This window comes from Perognathus longimembris, chromosome 2 (assembly GCF_023159225.1).
Source record: "Perognathus longimembris pacificus isolate PPM17 chromosome 2, ASM2315922v1, whole genome shotgun sequence".
In the NCBI taxonomy this organism is placed as follows: Eukaryota; Metazoa; Chordata; class Mammalia; order Rodentia; family Heteromyidae; genus Perognathus; species Perognathus longimembris.
The window spans coordinates 26,103,909-26,118,514 of NC_063162.1; the positions used below are offsets into that span (position 1 = coordinate 26,103,909).

The 14,606-nt window shown below is 40.2% G+C and overlaps 1 protein-coding gene across 3 annotated transcripts in view; it reads right to left on the bottom strand.

The window, feature by feature from the left end:
* The window catches only part of Entpd1 (ectonucleoside triphosphate diphosphohydrolase 1), an 85,372-nt gene that overhangs the window by 59,511 nt on the left and 11,255 nt on the right, over window positions 1-14,606 (bottom strand). The window contains exon 1 of one of the 3 annotated variants that reach the window (XM_048338592.1): window positions 4,184-4,386. The exons of 1 other annotated variant lie outside the window; for it this stretch is intronic. In XM_048338592.1, the coding sequence (XP_048194549.1) occupies window positions 4,184-4,199 (16 nt within the window). In that variant the 5' untranslated portion in view covers window positions 4,200-4,386. Of the gene's footprint in view, window positions 1-3,204; window positions 3,952-4,183; window positions 4,387-14,606 lie in introns of those variants that run through there. One more of the 3 variants, XM_048338590.1, reaches the window with a different exon arrangement.

Here is a 14,606-nt window from a genome sequence, read left to right on the forward strand (position 1 = left end):
TCTGCACATTAAAATGATCTGCAATGATGAAAATGTGTTTGAGTAACACAGATCAAGGAAACACACATATATATACACATATATACAATCACCAAGACTACGCTTATAACTCCTTTTTCTACACTTCCATTGAACCCATAAAAATGTCAGATGATTCTGCACCATAGGCACTGCCCTCCATTCTGGCCTCTCTCCAAAATGTTTCAAAGAATAAACTCTATGTGATTTTCCCCAGGCCTCACCTTCCTTCTGCACAAGCTAATCCCAGGACATCTAAACGATTGCCAGTCAATCAAACACTGCTCTTGGATACAATGATTGTAAAGATTGGAGAAATCAGAGAGAGAGAGAGAGAGAGAGAGAGAGAGAAGAGAGAAGAAGAGGAGGAGGAGGAGGAGGAGGAGGAGGAGGAGGAGGAGGAGGAGGAGGAGGAGGAGGAGGAGGAGGAGGAGGAGGAGGAGGGAGACTGACTTAGGCCAAGTAAAAGCAATACCAATCACAATCCTTGGTAAAAATGGCTTGCCAGATGTATCTTATTACCAGACAGGAAAATTGTGATTAAGGAAATCATTTAATGTGTAGCTTATTTGTTTGTAAAGGTTTATTTGATACCATGGGTGATCCCAAACTTATGGTCAAAGCTAGACTCTGGACTTCTGCCTTTAAATCTCCAGGATAGACACATACATATTATGCCTGTTCAGAACTTGGAAAGGAGAAAAAGCTTTTAACTCTTCATTCTAGGCTATTATTTGGGTAAGAGAAAGAGAAAAGTCCTAAGCATTGTTGGGAAGGGGAGGGACTTCCCATGAGCATCGGGCTCAAAGTCCAAGAAATGTTGCATTTTTTCCCCCAAAAGTCATCACTCACTCCTAATTCTGTTTCTCATAGCTCTTTCTTTAGACTGCTATTATGGTTTTTAGGGGAAGTGAAAAACTCACATTTTAAGAGACTAGGCTTTGTACCCTAACCATATGGGTCAAAATTCTCTCTTTGCCTATTACTAGCTCACTGTGTGACCTTGGAAAAGTAACTTCCACTTACAACTATAAGATACAGGAACCAATATCACAGAGTTGTGAAGATTACATGGGATACACATATAAAAAATTACAGTGTCTGGCACATAGTAAATAATGAATGTTAGCTATTATTAGTACTACTTCACTGAGCCTGGTTTCAATTAAAGATGGTTGTGTATATGTCTCCCTCCTATACTAGATCATGACAAATGGTTTATATCCCAAGCAGCTGGAATAGGGACTTACAAATGGTGGACATACAATAATATTTGTCAAACTGATTTGAAGGTATGCCAGGAAGAGGAAAGGGAGGGTGCATTGGCAACAAATTAAATGTACTTTATCATTTTAACCAGGGCTAACCTCTGCAGTGTTTGTTTTTATTTCACTGTGAGAGCACCCTGGCTCATGCATCAAGGTTGCCATAAAGTGGGCCTGAGGAGCTCAGGAACAACAGAGAACTACCAGGACACATTTGGCTCCCTGCTGAGTGGGGGATGGGTCTAAAGCTCAACTAAACTTGGTGCCCTGGTAGAGTCACATTAGCAATGAAGACCATCCACACTGAGAGGAGACACATTTTGGTTTTGTGTATCTATCTACAGGAATGTCTTTATGGATTGTGCAGAGTTGCAGGCACCAGCAAGGAAGAAGCCCTGCCTCCTGACTTTTCAGTGAAAATCTGCTAAAACAATAGTACTTAGTTTACTAGATACTTATTGAGTGCCCATTAGGGAGCTCAGGGCCTGAATGGCTAGCCAGCATCTTTCTGACTTGCACAGGAAAACAAGGTGTACCACCCCATGGGGAAAACTAGCATCTTCTTTAAGATGGACACTAAGTTCAAGAACCTGTCATGGGGGCTGGGCAAGGGTTACCATCAAGTGACTCACAATAAAGAGTGGACCTGATGAAGAATTCTGTAGGTTTGCTCCAACCACTGGCCACTGAATCTCTCTCATGGATCTTCCTGAGTCAGTATTCAGTCATTCAGCTTCTGAGTGGTTTCTGGTAGCAAGTCCTCTAGAACTGCTGCACAAGCACCCCGATTGGGCCTCTGCCGCTGTGCCTCTGTGACGATGGAGGTCTCTCTACCACCATCCTAACCATGCTGAAAATCATGTGGTAATGAAAACTCACTCTGAACAAAGGAAAGACGAATAAAGAAACTGTAACTGGTGAAGTGAGGAAGGTGGGGGGGGGCAGGAATATAGAAAATTATGATTGTCATCTTCCGCATAAAGAGTGAGATACTGTAGAAACATCCAAGATGGGATCTAACTTGGGTTCAAAGTATTGGAGAAGGCTTAAAAAGGGATTGTAATACTCAGGGTTAGGCTTGAAGAAGCAACAGCCACAGCAAACACCTAATGAGCACAAATCACTTATCAGACCCTTTTCTAAGAACCTTGAATGGATCTTCCCCATTCAGTCCTGACAACAGCATTATGAAACAGTTATTCTTTTCATTTCACAGAGGAAACTGAGGCAGACAAAAAATGATGGAACCAAGATTTCAAATGAAGCAAGTTAGCTTCAGAATAAAGGGCAAAAGGGTCAAATCGCCTTAAGTGCCTTGCAACAGTTTAAGAGGAAGGGAGTGAGCAGTTCCCTTGGGGAACTGAAATTAGCCCAGTGATGACTTAGTTGGGGGGGGGGGGAACGAGGGCGGGGACAGAAGTTCAGAGATGACTGGTCGCACTCAGTAGGTAGAAGAGAAACCAGAAGTGGGGGTTTTCTGGTCTGATCTGGACTCTTCAACAGCTAGCTGTATGATTCACACCACCTAACCCTTCTTAGCCTCAGTTTCTCCCTTTTGTAAAAGGCCATAAGAACAATATCCACTTCTCTCCCATAAAGAATGCCCTTGAGTACCAAATGAGAAAAATGCATATGAGCCTGATTGTAAAGCTCAAGTTCCTTCACATACCCGAGATTTTATCAGCATCATTTCTCCAGCTTCAGGGATTCACAAACCTTAAGGCATCTTGAGAGAGCCTCCTGAGCAGAGCAAAGGCTCCTTGCAGGGTGTGGGAAGCAGAAAAAGCCCTTGGGCTGCTCCAGCTCCCTTCTGCCCACCACCACATTCACCACTTCCTAACTGTCATTCCCAGAATGAGTTACTTTCTCAGTGCCTCAACTTCCTCATCTGGAAAATGGGGATAATAATGACAGCATTTACCTTCAGTGGCTGAAGTGAGGACTAAACAGCACATGGAGTGAACTTAGAACAGCTTCCAGCACAGAATAAAAGATTTAGTAAACCTTAACAGCCATCCTCATTTTAACTGTAAGCAATCTGCTGGCGCCTCATCTTATTCCTCCACAGTCTATGCGACATAAACATGTGCTGGGATATTTAAAGTCAGGGATGAAGGTTTGAGACCCTACATTCCTGCACCCCTGCAGAGATTCTTCCTGGTTTCTCAGGACTGGCAAGCTCCTGGCAGAAAATGCCCAAAAGAGGTAAAAGGACAGAGTGCACACCATTTGTGCAAACAGGCTGCTCTTGTACTTTGAAACAAAATATAAATGTAGTCAGTCAGATATGACCCACTCTTTTGAAACAGAACTCTCTTATTCTTTCTTCCCTCCACTCCTCCTTACCCTTCACTGACAAGCACTCTCCCACACATCTCCAGAAACTCAACCTTTTGCAAGACTTGCTCCTAGGTCCTGTTGTGACAGCCTCTTGCCACATTAACTTATCCATCCAACTCTCAGCAGGGAAGCCTTTGCTAATTTCACCACAGGAAATTCAAAAACAAATCTACACACAGAACCCAGCATCTTCAAGAAAATACACTGCTGAGGATCTAACTCAGGCTAGTTGACTCTAGACTGTAGATGAAACAACTGCCAGTTAAAACAGCAAGAGGACAAAAAAAACGTCATTTGCCTCTAAAAAGCAAGATTTGCATGCAATGAATATTCATGAGTTCCTCCAGCTGGCTCAAGAGTCACTCTTGACTAAAACCCTGAGCTTTGCTTCCTAAAAGTTTCCCAAAGTTCTTTCTCTGCCTCCTCTCAGAAGCAAGAGGGTGGGAAAGTTTATTCAGGGCTTTTTGCCTCTTGTTCTTTCAAGTACTTGCTTTTGATCTTGTCTTTTTTCCCTCTCCCTTTTTTCTTAACACTTCGGATCAAATCAGTTTGGGTCTTACCTTTTATATCTTCCATAAGTAGCAGCTTTTGTTTCCTTCCTCTTTCTTAGTTTTGTTTTCTGTTTTTTGTTTTTCCAGCCTTGGTTGCTGTGGTCCGTCTCAGAGAGAGAGGTACTCAAGGATCAGAGATATAACAGACCCTTGGGCTTGTGGGAGGGGCTAAATTAGCCAGCCCCGTTTCGGAAGGAACCTCGAACCTTATGTCTTTTTCATTGACAGAAAGAACAGATTGGCCGAAGAGCCTAACAGCTCATTTCCCTAGTTACTCAAGGGCTTGCTTGTCTTATGTTGTAGCTTTTCCTGTTCTTGAACAAATGTATTTCCAAAGCTCCCTCCCTCCTTTCATCCCTCCCGCTTTTCTTCCTTTCATGTCTTTTCTCTCTCTGTTAAAGATACCCAGTTTTTCTCTTTTGAAAAAGTCATCTTGACTGCAAGCAGAAAAGAAAGCTACTTAGGTATTACAATTATAAAGCCAAATACAAGACACTTGTTAACCTTGATATCCTCTGGAAAAATCTGTGAATGCAAGAACACTTTTTTTCCCTGCACCATAAGGTAGATTACTTCTGGCCCCAAGACAGCCATCCTTTTCAGGTTCATTATGAAGCTCATCAAGTCACCCAAGCAATGCCCATTTGCAGGAGAAGCCAGATGAGAGGCAAAGGAAGCTGCTGCCTGGAACACTTTTTTTTTTCTTTTGGCACAGGGCCTGGGTGTTGTCGCTCAGCTTTTTCACTCAAGTTTGGGACTGTACCACTTGAGCTACAACTCTACCTCTGCACGTGCATGCGAGTGTGTGTGTGTGTGTGTGTGTGTGTGTGTGTGTGTGTGTGTGTGTGTAATTGGAATTAAGAGTCTCAGGGACTTTTCTGCCTGCCTAGGGTAGCTTCAAGCCTTAATCGTCTGATTTTAACATAGGGCTACAGGCTAAGGCTACAGGCTCAAGCCACTGACTCCCTGTGGGAACCTCTGTCTTAGCAAGTCATTCACCTTTCCCAACTTTGACTTCCTACCTCTATAAGCTTACCTTCCATATGTATTGGCTTGCCACACCTAGAACTTTGCAAGATGATCTAAATGTAGATAAGAGTCTAACCAGATTATTTTAAACTACTTTCAAGCTACTAATTTTTAATTATTTTTTTAGTATACAAAGTTATTTTGAAACCAAGACAAGTGCTAACCCTCTTACATGAAGGTAAGTCCTCAAAACCTTAGGCAGCTTGACTCCACCAAGCGGTTACCAACCTTAATCAGATTTCAGATATCCAGTCTAATCCTGGGGTGGATACAGTTAAAAGAAAGGACCTGCTCCAATTGGTGCAGATAAAGAACAGGAAACTGGTTTCTCTAAGGTCCAACAGGCTCCCCAGCAGGAGTACAGTTTCTCCTACATGGTGGGCACTCAATAAATGTTCCATGAATGTATGAATGAATGAATGGATGAATGCATGGCAAGAAAGCCAAAAGGTTTAAAATCCAAAAAGATAGATGTCTTGAATATTAGGAATAGGGCTAAGTATTGAAGGCAAAACTTCCTTGTAGGGAGAAACTCCAGGCCAGTCATTAAAGGGAAATTTCTGAGGTAGAGTAAATTAGGAGCTAAACACCAGGTTATTGGAATTCGGTTAAAAGCAGTGAAACTCAGGAAGAGCTGGGAACCTGGAATGTGGACCAGTAGGCCCCGCAGGCACAGAGACCTGGGATATGGGGAAAAGTGGGCTTAGAATGTATTCTGGTCAGTTTCAGAAATCGAACAAAGGGAAAATTTGGAATGTAAACTTTGCCTCAACAGAAATCATAACTGCTTTCTGTAATTTCTGCTGCTCTGCTTCTGTAAATCTGCCTGCTTTCACATGTGGTCACGTACACCACCTGCATGTGTTGTTGTTTTTTTTTCCCTTTAAAAACCCTGCTGTAGGAAAGCTCGCCACTACACTCTGCTACCTGACTCCTTGCCCAGTTTATCTGAGTCGGTGGTCATATTTATAGGAATCAGGGATACATCAGAAAGGTATATCTGGTTTCTAGATTCCTGACGTTTTTTCTATGTTGTTTTACCATCACATAATTTATGTCTAAAGCTAAGTATACTGTAAGTCATCTTTCTGTTAAACCAGTAGATTGGTGACCACCAAGGATTAATTTTTATCTATACAGAGAATACAGTTCTCATTATACTTTCAGTCATTCACTATACTTTTCAGTCAATGCAAGCACTCAATTTAGTTTAGGTATCTCACTTAATCTTATATTAATATTATGATGTTATTAACCAAATAATAATTTTTGAATTCTATAATGAATGTGGAGCTGTATAACAATATTTTATCTTACTAAATAGGGTACAGTTACAGGATTTTGTATTTATAGTAATAACTAATTGGGGCTGGGAATATGGCCTAGTGGTAAAGTGCTCGTCTCAAATAATAACTAATTTTACTAAGTGAAAAATCCAATAGATGCATTCCCCAGAGCAAGTTAGACTGTATCTTTAATGATAAATAATGGTTTGTTATTTGTTCTATACTGGTAATATTGTTTTTAAGAAATTATGATAGGTGTTGGGCACTGGTGGCTTGTGTCGTAATCCTCACTACTCAAGAGGCTGAGATCTAAGGATCCTGGTTTGAAGTCAGCCCAGGCAGGAAAGTCCATGAGACTCTTATCTCCACAAAAAACTGGAAGTTAATCTAGGGCTCAAGTGTAGACTGTAGCCTTGAACACAAAAGCTCAGGGAAAGCACCCAGTCCCAGAGTTCAAGCACAAGGACTGGCAGGAAGGAAGGAAGGAAGGAAGGAAGGAAGGAAGGAAGGAAGGCAGGCAAGCAAGAAGGAAGGAAGGAAAGAAGGAAGAAAGGAAGAAAAGAATGAAGAAAGGAAGAAAAGAAGGAAGAAAGGAAGGAAAGAAGGAAAGAAGGAGGTAAGGAGGGAGGAAGGAAGATGATAGAGCCCAGTACCAGTAGCTCACACCTGTAATCAGGAGGCTAAGATCTGTGGATGATGGTTCGAAGCCAGCCCAGGCAGGAAAGTTCATGAGACTTCTATCTCAGTTAACCACCAGAAAACCACCAGAAGTGGAGCTGTGGCTAAAAGTGATAGAGTGCTAGCCTTGAGCAGAATAGCTCAGGGACAGCACCCTGGCCTTGAGTTCTGACCAAAAAGAAAAAAAAAGAAAGAGAATACTTGTAAATATCAAAATCTTTACGAATATATTAATGCTTTTATACTACTGTTTTGGGTGAAAATTGAAAACAAGCATGCCTACAACTAGCCAGTGAGCTACAGGATGGAAATCAGACTATCAAAGCCAAAAAAAAAGAACAATTTAGAGAAAGATCTAGAGTGGATGAGGGGATCAGGTACTTACCTGTACCTGTCAATGAGAGCGTTGCTGTAAGCACTGAAGCAACAGTTCTCCATTTCAAACAAAATTACAATTCAAAGCAACTCCTATCTTGCCTACTTGGATCTTGTCAACTAAAGGTCATTTCACAACTAACTCATTCTGGGGGCTGAGAATATGGCCTAGTGGTAGAGTGCTTGCCTCGTATACATGAAGCCCTGGGTTTGATTCCCCAGCACCACATATATAGAAAAGTGGCCAGAAGTGGCACTGTGGCAGAGTGCTAGCCTTGAGCAAAAAGAAGCCAGGGACAGTGCTCAGGCCCTGAGTCCAAGCCCAGGACTGGCAAAAAAATTAAAAAATAAATTAAAACAACTAACTCATTCTGTTACAGTGTCCTTTGGCTTCATGGAAGAGGGCAGCAAAAGTCCTAGTGCAAGTTCTGGCTCAACCAAGAAATGTAAAATTCTCATTTGTAACTAAAACTAAAAATAAGAATGTGAAGTTTATCTGACTTGATTATACAGTAGAAGAAACATAGTTCTAGTGTTTAACTTTACATTTACATGGACCTTCTGATGACATTTAATGCTTTTTTATGGTAGCTTGCTCTACTCTATGCTGCAAATTAATTTTCCAGTGTATACACCCTCTGAGCATGGTGAAAATGTTATGGTTATATATTACCTACCACCTACACAAGAATAAGTTATGAAAGAGATGGGGGGGGTCATCTGTTTTAAAAAACTCAAGACCTTATCTTAAAAAAATGTCTTGTGGGGGCTGGGAATATATGGCTACTAGTGGTATAGTGCTTGCCTAGCATGCATGAAGTCCTGGGTTCCATTCTTCAGTACCACATAAACAGAAAAAGCTGGAAGTGGTGCTGTGGCTCAAGAGGTAAAGTGCTAGTCTTGAGCAAAAAGAAGCTAGGGACAGTGCTCAGGCTCTCAGTCCCAAACCCCAGGCCTGGTGAATGAAATGAATGAATAAATAAATAAATAAATTTAAAAATTGTCTTATTTCTACAAAAATACATACCTATCAATGTTATGAGGGTTTCTGCAATAGAAGTAGAAAATAAATTGAAAACTGCACTCAATAGAGATGGAGGACTTGTTAATAAAGGGTACAAAATATTTGCTTTTCTTTTAACGATAATCCTTCAAGTTCTTAGCATTTTTCCTATACCTTCAAACCTTTTCATTGTACTGGTTTTTCCCCTAGCATATAAAGTACTTTAGTAACTCTCATTCTTTTTTTTCTTTTTTTTTCTTTTTTTTTTTTTTGCCAGTAATGGGGCTTGAACTCAGGGCCTGAGCAGTGTCCCTGGCCTCTTTTTGCTCAAGGCTAGAACTCTGCCACTTGAGCCACAGTGCCACCTCTGGCTTTTTCTATATATGTGGTACTGAGGAATCAAACCCAGGGCTTCATGTATACGAGACAAGCACTTTTACCACTAGGCCATATTCCCAGCCCAGTAACTCTCATTCTTAAAAGCAATTTCTGGTGTTTAGTGAATACACAGTTTCATTTTTCAAGATTAAAATGTTCTGGGGCTGGGGATATAGCCTAGTGGCAAGAGTGCCTGCCTCGGATACACGAGGCCCTAGGATCGATTCCCCAGCACCACATATACAGAAAACGGCCAGAAGCGGCGCTGTGGCTCAAGTGGCAGAGTGCTAGCCTTGAGCGGGAAGAAGCCAGGGACAGTGCTCAGGCCCTGAGTCCAAGGCCCAGGACTGGCCAAAAACAAAAACAAACAAACAAACAAAAAAAAATGTTCTGGAGATTGGTTGCATTAAGTAATATAATTAACAATGCTTAACTATTAATCAAAAATGGCCAATAGAGCTGGGTATCAGTGGCTCACACCTATTAACCTAGCTATTCAGAAGGCTGAGATCTAGAGGACTGTAGTTTGAAGCCAGCCTGAGGGGGATGGGGAAGTCCTCAAGACTACAACTCTGATTAACCAGGAAAAAAGGGAGGCACCAGCTGTGGGCAAATTGAGTGACCATGAGGTACTTGAGTTTGAGTTCAAGCCTTGGGCAAACAAAAAAAAAGAGAAAAGAAGAGGTCAGTGGTTTCTTCCATCAGCATAAACCGTTCCTGTCCTTTACACACAACAAATGTAAGACTGGACTACACTGTGCCTTCCCTTCCTTGCCACCATTCACTCAGTCATTTGTTCTTCATTCCATTACATTCCACTCTACCACCTTAAGATCACTAATGGCCTTTAACTCAAAAATGAATTTTTTAATGTTATCTTCCTTAATCTTATGGCATGGACAGTTAAGAGGCACTTTTCACACAACATCTGTGACTAAGCCAGAGCCACAAAAGTTGGACTGAGTAATGATGGTAGTTTCTTTATCAGTGGGGGCTAGGGGAAGGAAGGGTAATTGGCTGGATAGCGTGGAGGATGGGCTTTCTGATCCCTACATTGTTTCTAGTTCTCCATTAAAACAGAAGTCTATTGATAAAACTCATGAAAAGAGGTACTCTGGTTTTATGTATCATAAAATAAAAGCCCAGAGTAACTATTGTACAAAGATATTTTGCCAGTTTCAAGAATGCCTGCATTTATCCATTCAGTTTTACTGTATGTGAATATACTAAAGTGCTTTTCATGATACTTGATACAGGGTTCAAATTCTGTGTCATTTTTTCTATTTTTGAAATAGAATGGTCATAGGGAGACTACAAGAATGTATGCATAGGACTGACAGAGATATATAACCATAATAAACCATTAGTACTTCCAAATCTTGGGGGAAAATGATACATGTTGTATGGCAATTAACAAATCTTATGAATCCATATTTTCCCCTACCAATCTTCATTTCTTTTTTAAATATTTTAATTAGCATGTATTAATTATATAAAATGGGTTTCACTGTAACATTCTCATACATGAATTTAACATAATTTGATCATATTTACCCTCCCATTACTTCTTTCTCTTGACAGTATTGGGGAATAAACTCAAGACCTTGCACTTGCTATGCCCAATAACTAAGTCACCTTACTAACAAGCCCTTAGCTATCCAAGATTTTTACTTTTTTTTTTTGCAGTCCAATCTTTATTTTTACAGTCTTTCACTTTCAACACCTTTAAAGTTTCCAATTATCTTCAAATTCAGTTTTTAATGATAACATACACAAAAACATTCATAGAGAGATGAGGTTTTGATATTATGAGTTCTTCTGAACAATTACTAAAATCAACTTTGTTTTTAATTTTTTTCACTAAAGGTAGTGGATTAGAGTCAGAAACATCAGTATCAATTTTTGCTCAATACAGATACATATGGATAAATATAGCAAAATATATACATAAGGTTGTATATATGCATATATATATATACATATACAAGTTTAGAATATATCTGCTTAGGGGCTAGGAATATGGCTTAGTGGTAAAGTGCTTGTCTCATATACATGAAGCCCTGGGTTTGGTTCCTTAGCACCACATATATAGAAAAAGCCAGAAGTGGCTCTGTGGCTCAAGTGGCAGAGTGCTAGCCTTGAGCAAAAAGAAGCCAGGGACAGTGCTCAGGCCCCAAGTTCAAGCCCCAGAACTGGCAAAAAAAAAAAAAACACAAAACCAAACAAAAAATAGAATATATTTGCTTATCAACCAGAAGTGTATCTAAACAAAGACACCCAATTAGCAAAAAGCACATCTCACTCCTACACATTTCTAAAACCAGTCTCCATTAAAATAAAACTACCTTAGGAAATAGCTGATTGTAGGACTGAGCCAAGGTAAACTTGGAGTATCTTATTACCAAGAAGTGATAACTTTTAAAAAACTTACAAAGATGTATTATGTCAAAGTGATACAGAAGTCAACTCTAAAAGTGTCAAAGAGTCTAGAACAATTTCAGCAGCAAAAATAACTCAATTATAACCCAAAGTATAAAATATTCATGAGTCTATACTTACATTAGACTACAATTTATTAGTAAATAAATTAATTGGAGTGAATAGACAAATGATGTACATAAAAAACTTCAAGTGATTTATGTAAGCACTTTGCTCTCTAGGAGGTAATGTATAATTCTCCACATTTGAAGTGCAGAACACATTTAAGTGACTTCTTTCCATGAAGTACAATATAGAAAGGGAGTAAGAAAGTGGCATTACAAAAAAAATACAAAAAATAAAAAAAGAAAGTGCCATTACAGTGGAAAGATCTCACAATACTTCACTACAACAGCAAAGTGACCAAGATCAACAGCGATAAGTCATGTTGACAGTCCATGGCCCTGCTATGAGCAAACGAAAATGCTCCTTTACCTCTGCATTTTCCTCTAAACACCATATAACCCCAGTCTAATTATGAGAAAGAATCCAAACAAATCTCAGTTGGGCAACATTATATTAAATATCCTAATCTGTATTTCTCATGTCAAGGTCATCAACAATAGAGTTTCAGTCCATAATGCTTAGTTTTGTGGATTCTGGGTCCATAGTGAGACGGAATATCATGGCAGTGGAGTATATGGAAGAAGAACTTCCTGTGTTAGACAGGGAACAGCTGGACAGGGACTAGGGGCCAAGTACCCTCTTCAAAGGTATAACCCAGGGCTAGGAATATGGCCTAGTGGCAAGAGTGCTTGCCTCATATACATGAAGCCCTGAGTTTGATTCCTCAGCACCATATATATAGAAAAGGCCAGAAGTGGTGCTGTGGCTCAAGTGGCCAAGTGCTAGCCTTGAGCAAAAAGAAGCCAGGGACAGTGCTTAGGCCTTGAGTTCAAGCCCCAGGACTGGCAAAAGAAAGTATAACCCAGTGGTCTCCTTCCTTCAGCTGAGCCTCCTTCCTAACATTTCTAGAATCTCCCAAAATAGTATCTGGGACAAAGCATTCAACACATGAATCTGTGGGGGACACTTCATATTCAAATTGTAACAAATAGGTACTTTAGGAAATAATAATTACCAATATTGGTTCATTACATTAATTTTATCAAATATACTTTAATAATATAAGATAATAAGATCCTATATACATCTTCCATAATGCAACATTGTTGTAACTTTTCTCTAAATTGCAAAGTATTCTAGAATTATAAGTTTACTTAAAATACATTAAATTTAACAATGTATAGGTGTTTAAATGCAGCTGTGACATTGAACTGCCTTGCCAAAGCACTGTGTTTATTAAAGTAACTGCTACATGGACATGCTTTTCCAAAAGCATTTGATACACATGATTTTTTGTTCAAACACAGACCATTGTATCCATTTTCAGCAAAGCAAAGTTAACTTGGGCTGTGTGCCAAGGCAGACAAACAGCCTTACTTATGCTCAATGTGATAGTAGTATTCAAATCTTTCCACCCATGACACACAATATTCCCATTAGTGGGAGGGGTGCGGAAGTAGTCTCTTAAGTTGATTCTACGCTGGTTCAAAAAAGTTTCCAAAGGAGTTGGGGGGGGGGGGGGGGAGAAGTCAGAAACTCTGGGGCCAGGGTAGGGCAGGAAAGGAGTAGATTGCTGGTTCCAGCACTTAAAAAAAAAAATTAAACATAATAAAAGGAAGGAAAAGGCCTAGGCTTCTCCAGATAGGGCCACCCTTTCATGGGAACATTGCCAAGGGAACTTAAAGTAGCTCTGAGAGAGAGGAGATGGTATCATGCAAAATTTACCACACTGGCTAACCCATATTGCCTCCCAGGATAATACAATCCAAGCAGCCAAGATTCCATAAATCTTTGTCTTCTAGTTCTGGCTACTGCTGTTCTTAGAAGGCAGTGGAAAGCTTTGAAGGACACACAGCTAGCCTCTAGAGTCATGCTGATGACCTTAAAAGCATGAAGGATTCACAAGCCTGGCTTCGAAGAACCACTGCTGCTCAGTTTGCAGCAGGAAGCTACTGTGTTATTGTGGGTGTCTCCACTTTTGCTGAGAGCTCAGCCAGAGGGGGCAAACCATTGAGGCAATGACAAAACTAGGTAGGCCACCTTTTCTCCTTTATATTAGGTTGTTCACACTGATCTTGTGACCTCCCTCAAATTTTCTTAAAGAAAATTAAATGTAATTCAGATCTGACCCTTTTGGCTAGCCAATCAAAACAGTAGGAATTCATTATGACTTCATCATGACCTGGCATGACTATATTATGCTGATGTGTTGAAATTTAGATTTTTAAATATATCAGTCAGTTCTCAAGGGCTAGAGGTCAGAACACAAAATCTTAGGCACTTCTGGCCCTTGTGTGTACAGGTAAAGTGTGTTCTAACAAACTGAGGGCCATTTCCTCACAAAGCGATGCTGGTCCGGTTGCTAGAAGGGCAAGAACACATCAGGAAGCAAGGTTCACAAAACCAGTAAAGAGCTATAATGTACTGTGGGTACAGCACCCACAAATTTGCTATAGATAGAACTGTAATTAGTATAATACTGGTGCTATCTTTTTAAAAAATAAAATGAACATGTGCACCTCACATATGAGCATGAAAGGACTGGGAACAATTCTTTGAAGGAGCAACATGGAGGGGAAATGGTTGCAGAAGTGAAATTATAAATCTTTTCTTCACACATTTTAAGTTTTTGTTTGTTTGTTTGTTTTTTGCCGGTCCTGAGTCTTGGACTCAGGGCCTGAGCCTGTCCCTAGCTTCTTTTTTGCTCAAGGCTAGCACTCTACCACTTGAACCACAGTACCACTTCTGGCTTTTTCTGTTTAAGTAGTGCTGAGGAATCGAACCCAGGGCTTCATGCATGCAAGGCAAGCATTCTACCACTGAGCCACATTCCCAGCTCTTCACACATTTTATATATTTCTACTAAATAGCAAACGTCTTAATCAAAATTTAGGAGAAAATGTTAGATAAGCATACATTCTCAAGTAGAACTTTCCAGCATATGAATTGGTCACATAAATGTCTCAACATTTTGAAATGTTCTGATCCAGTCCTAAGTATGTGACAATTCCTATTGTTTAATAGTTGTTTTTCAGCATATGGGGATGGGAGGGGTTGTGGAGGGCTGTGCCTCAACAGGAAGCCCTGCTGCTGAGGGTGGAACATTGCTAAAACACCAAGCAGCTTTCCTTTCCAAGAC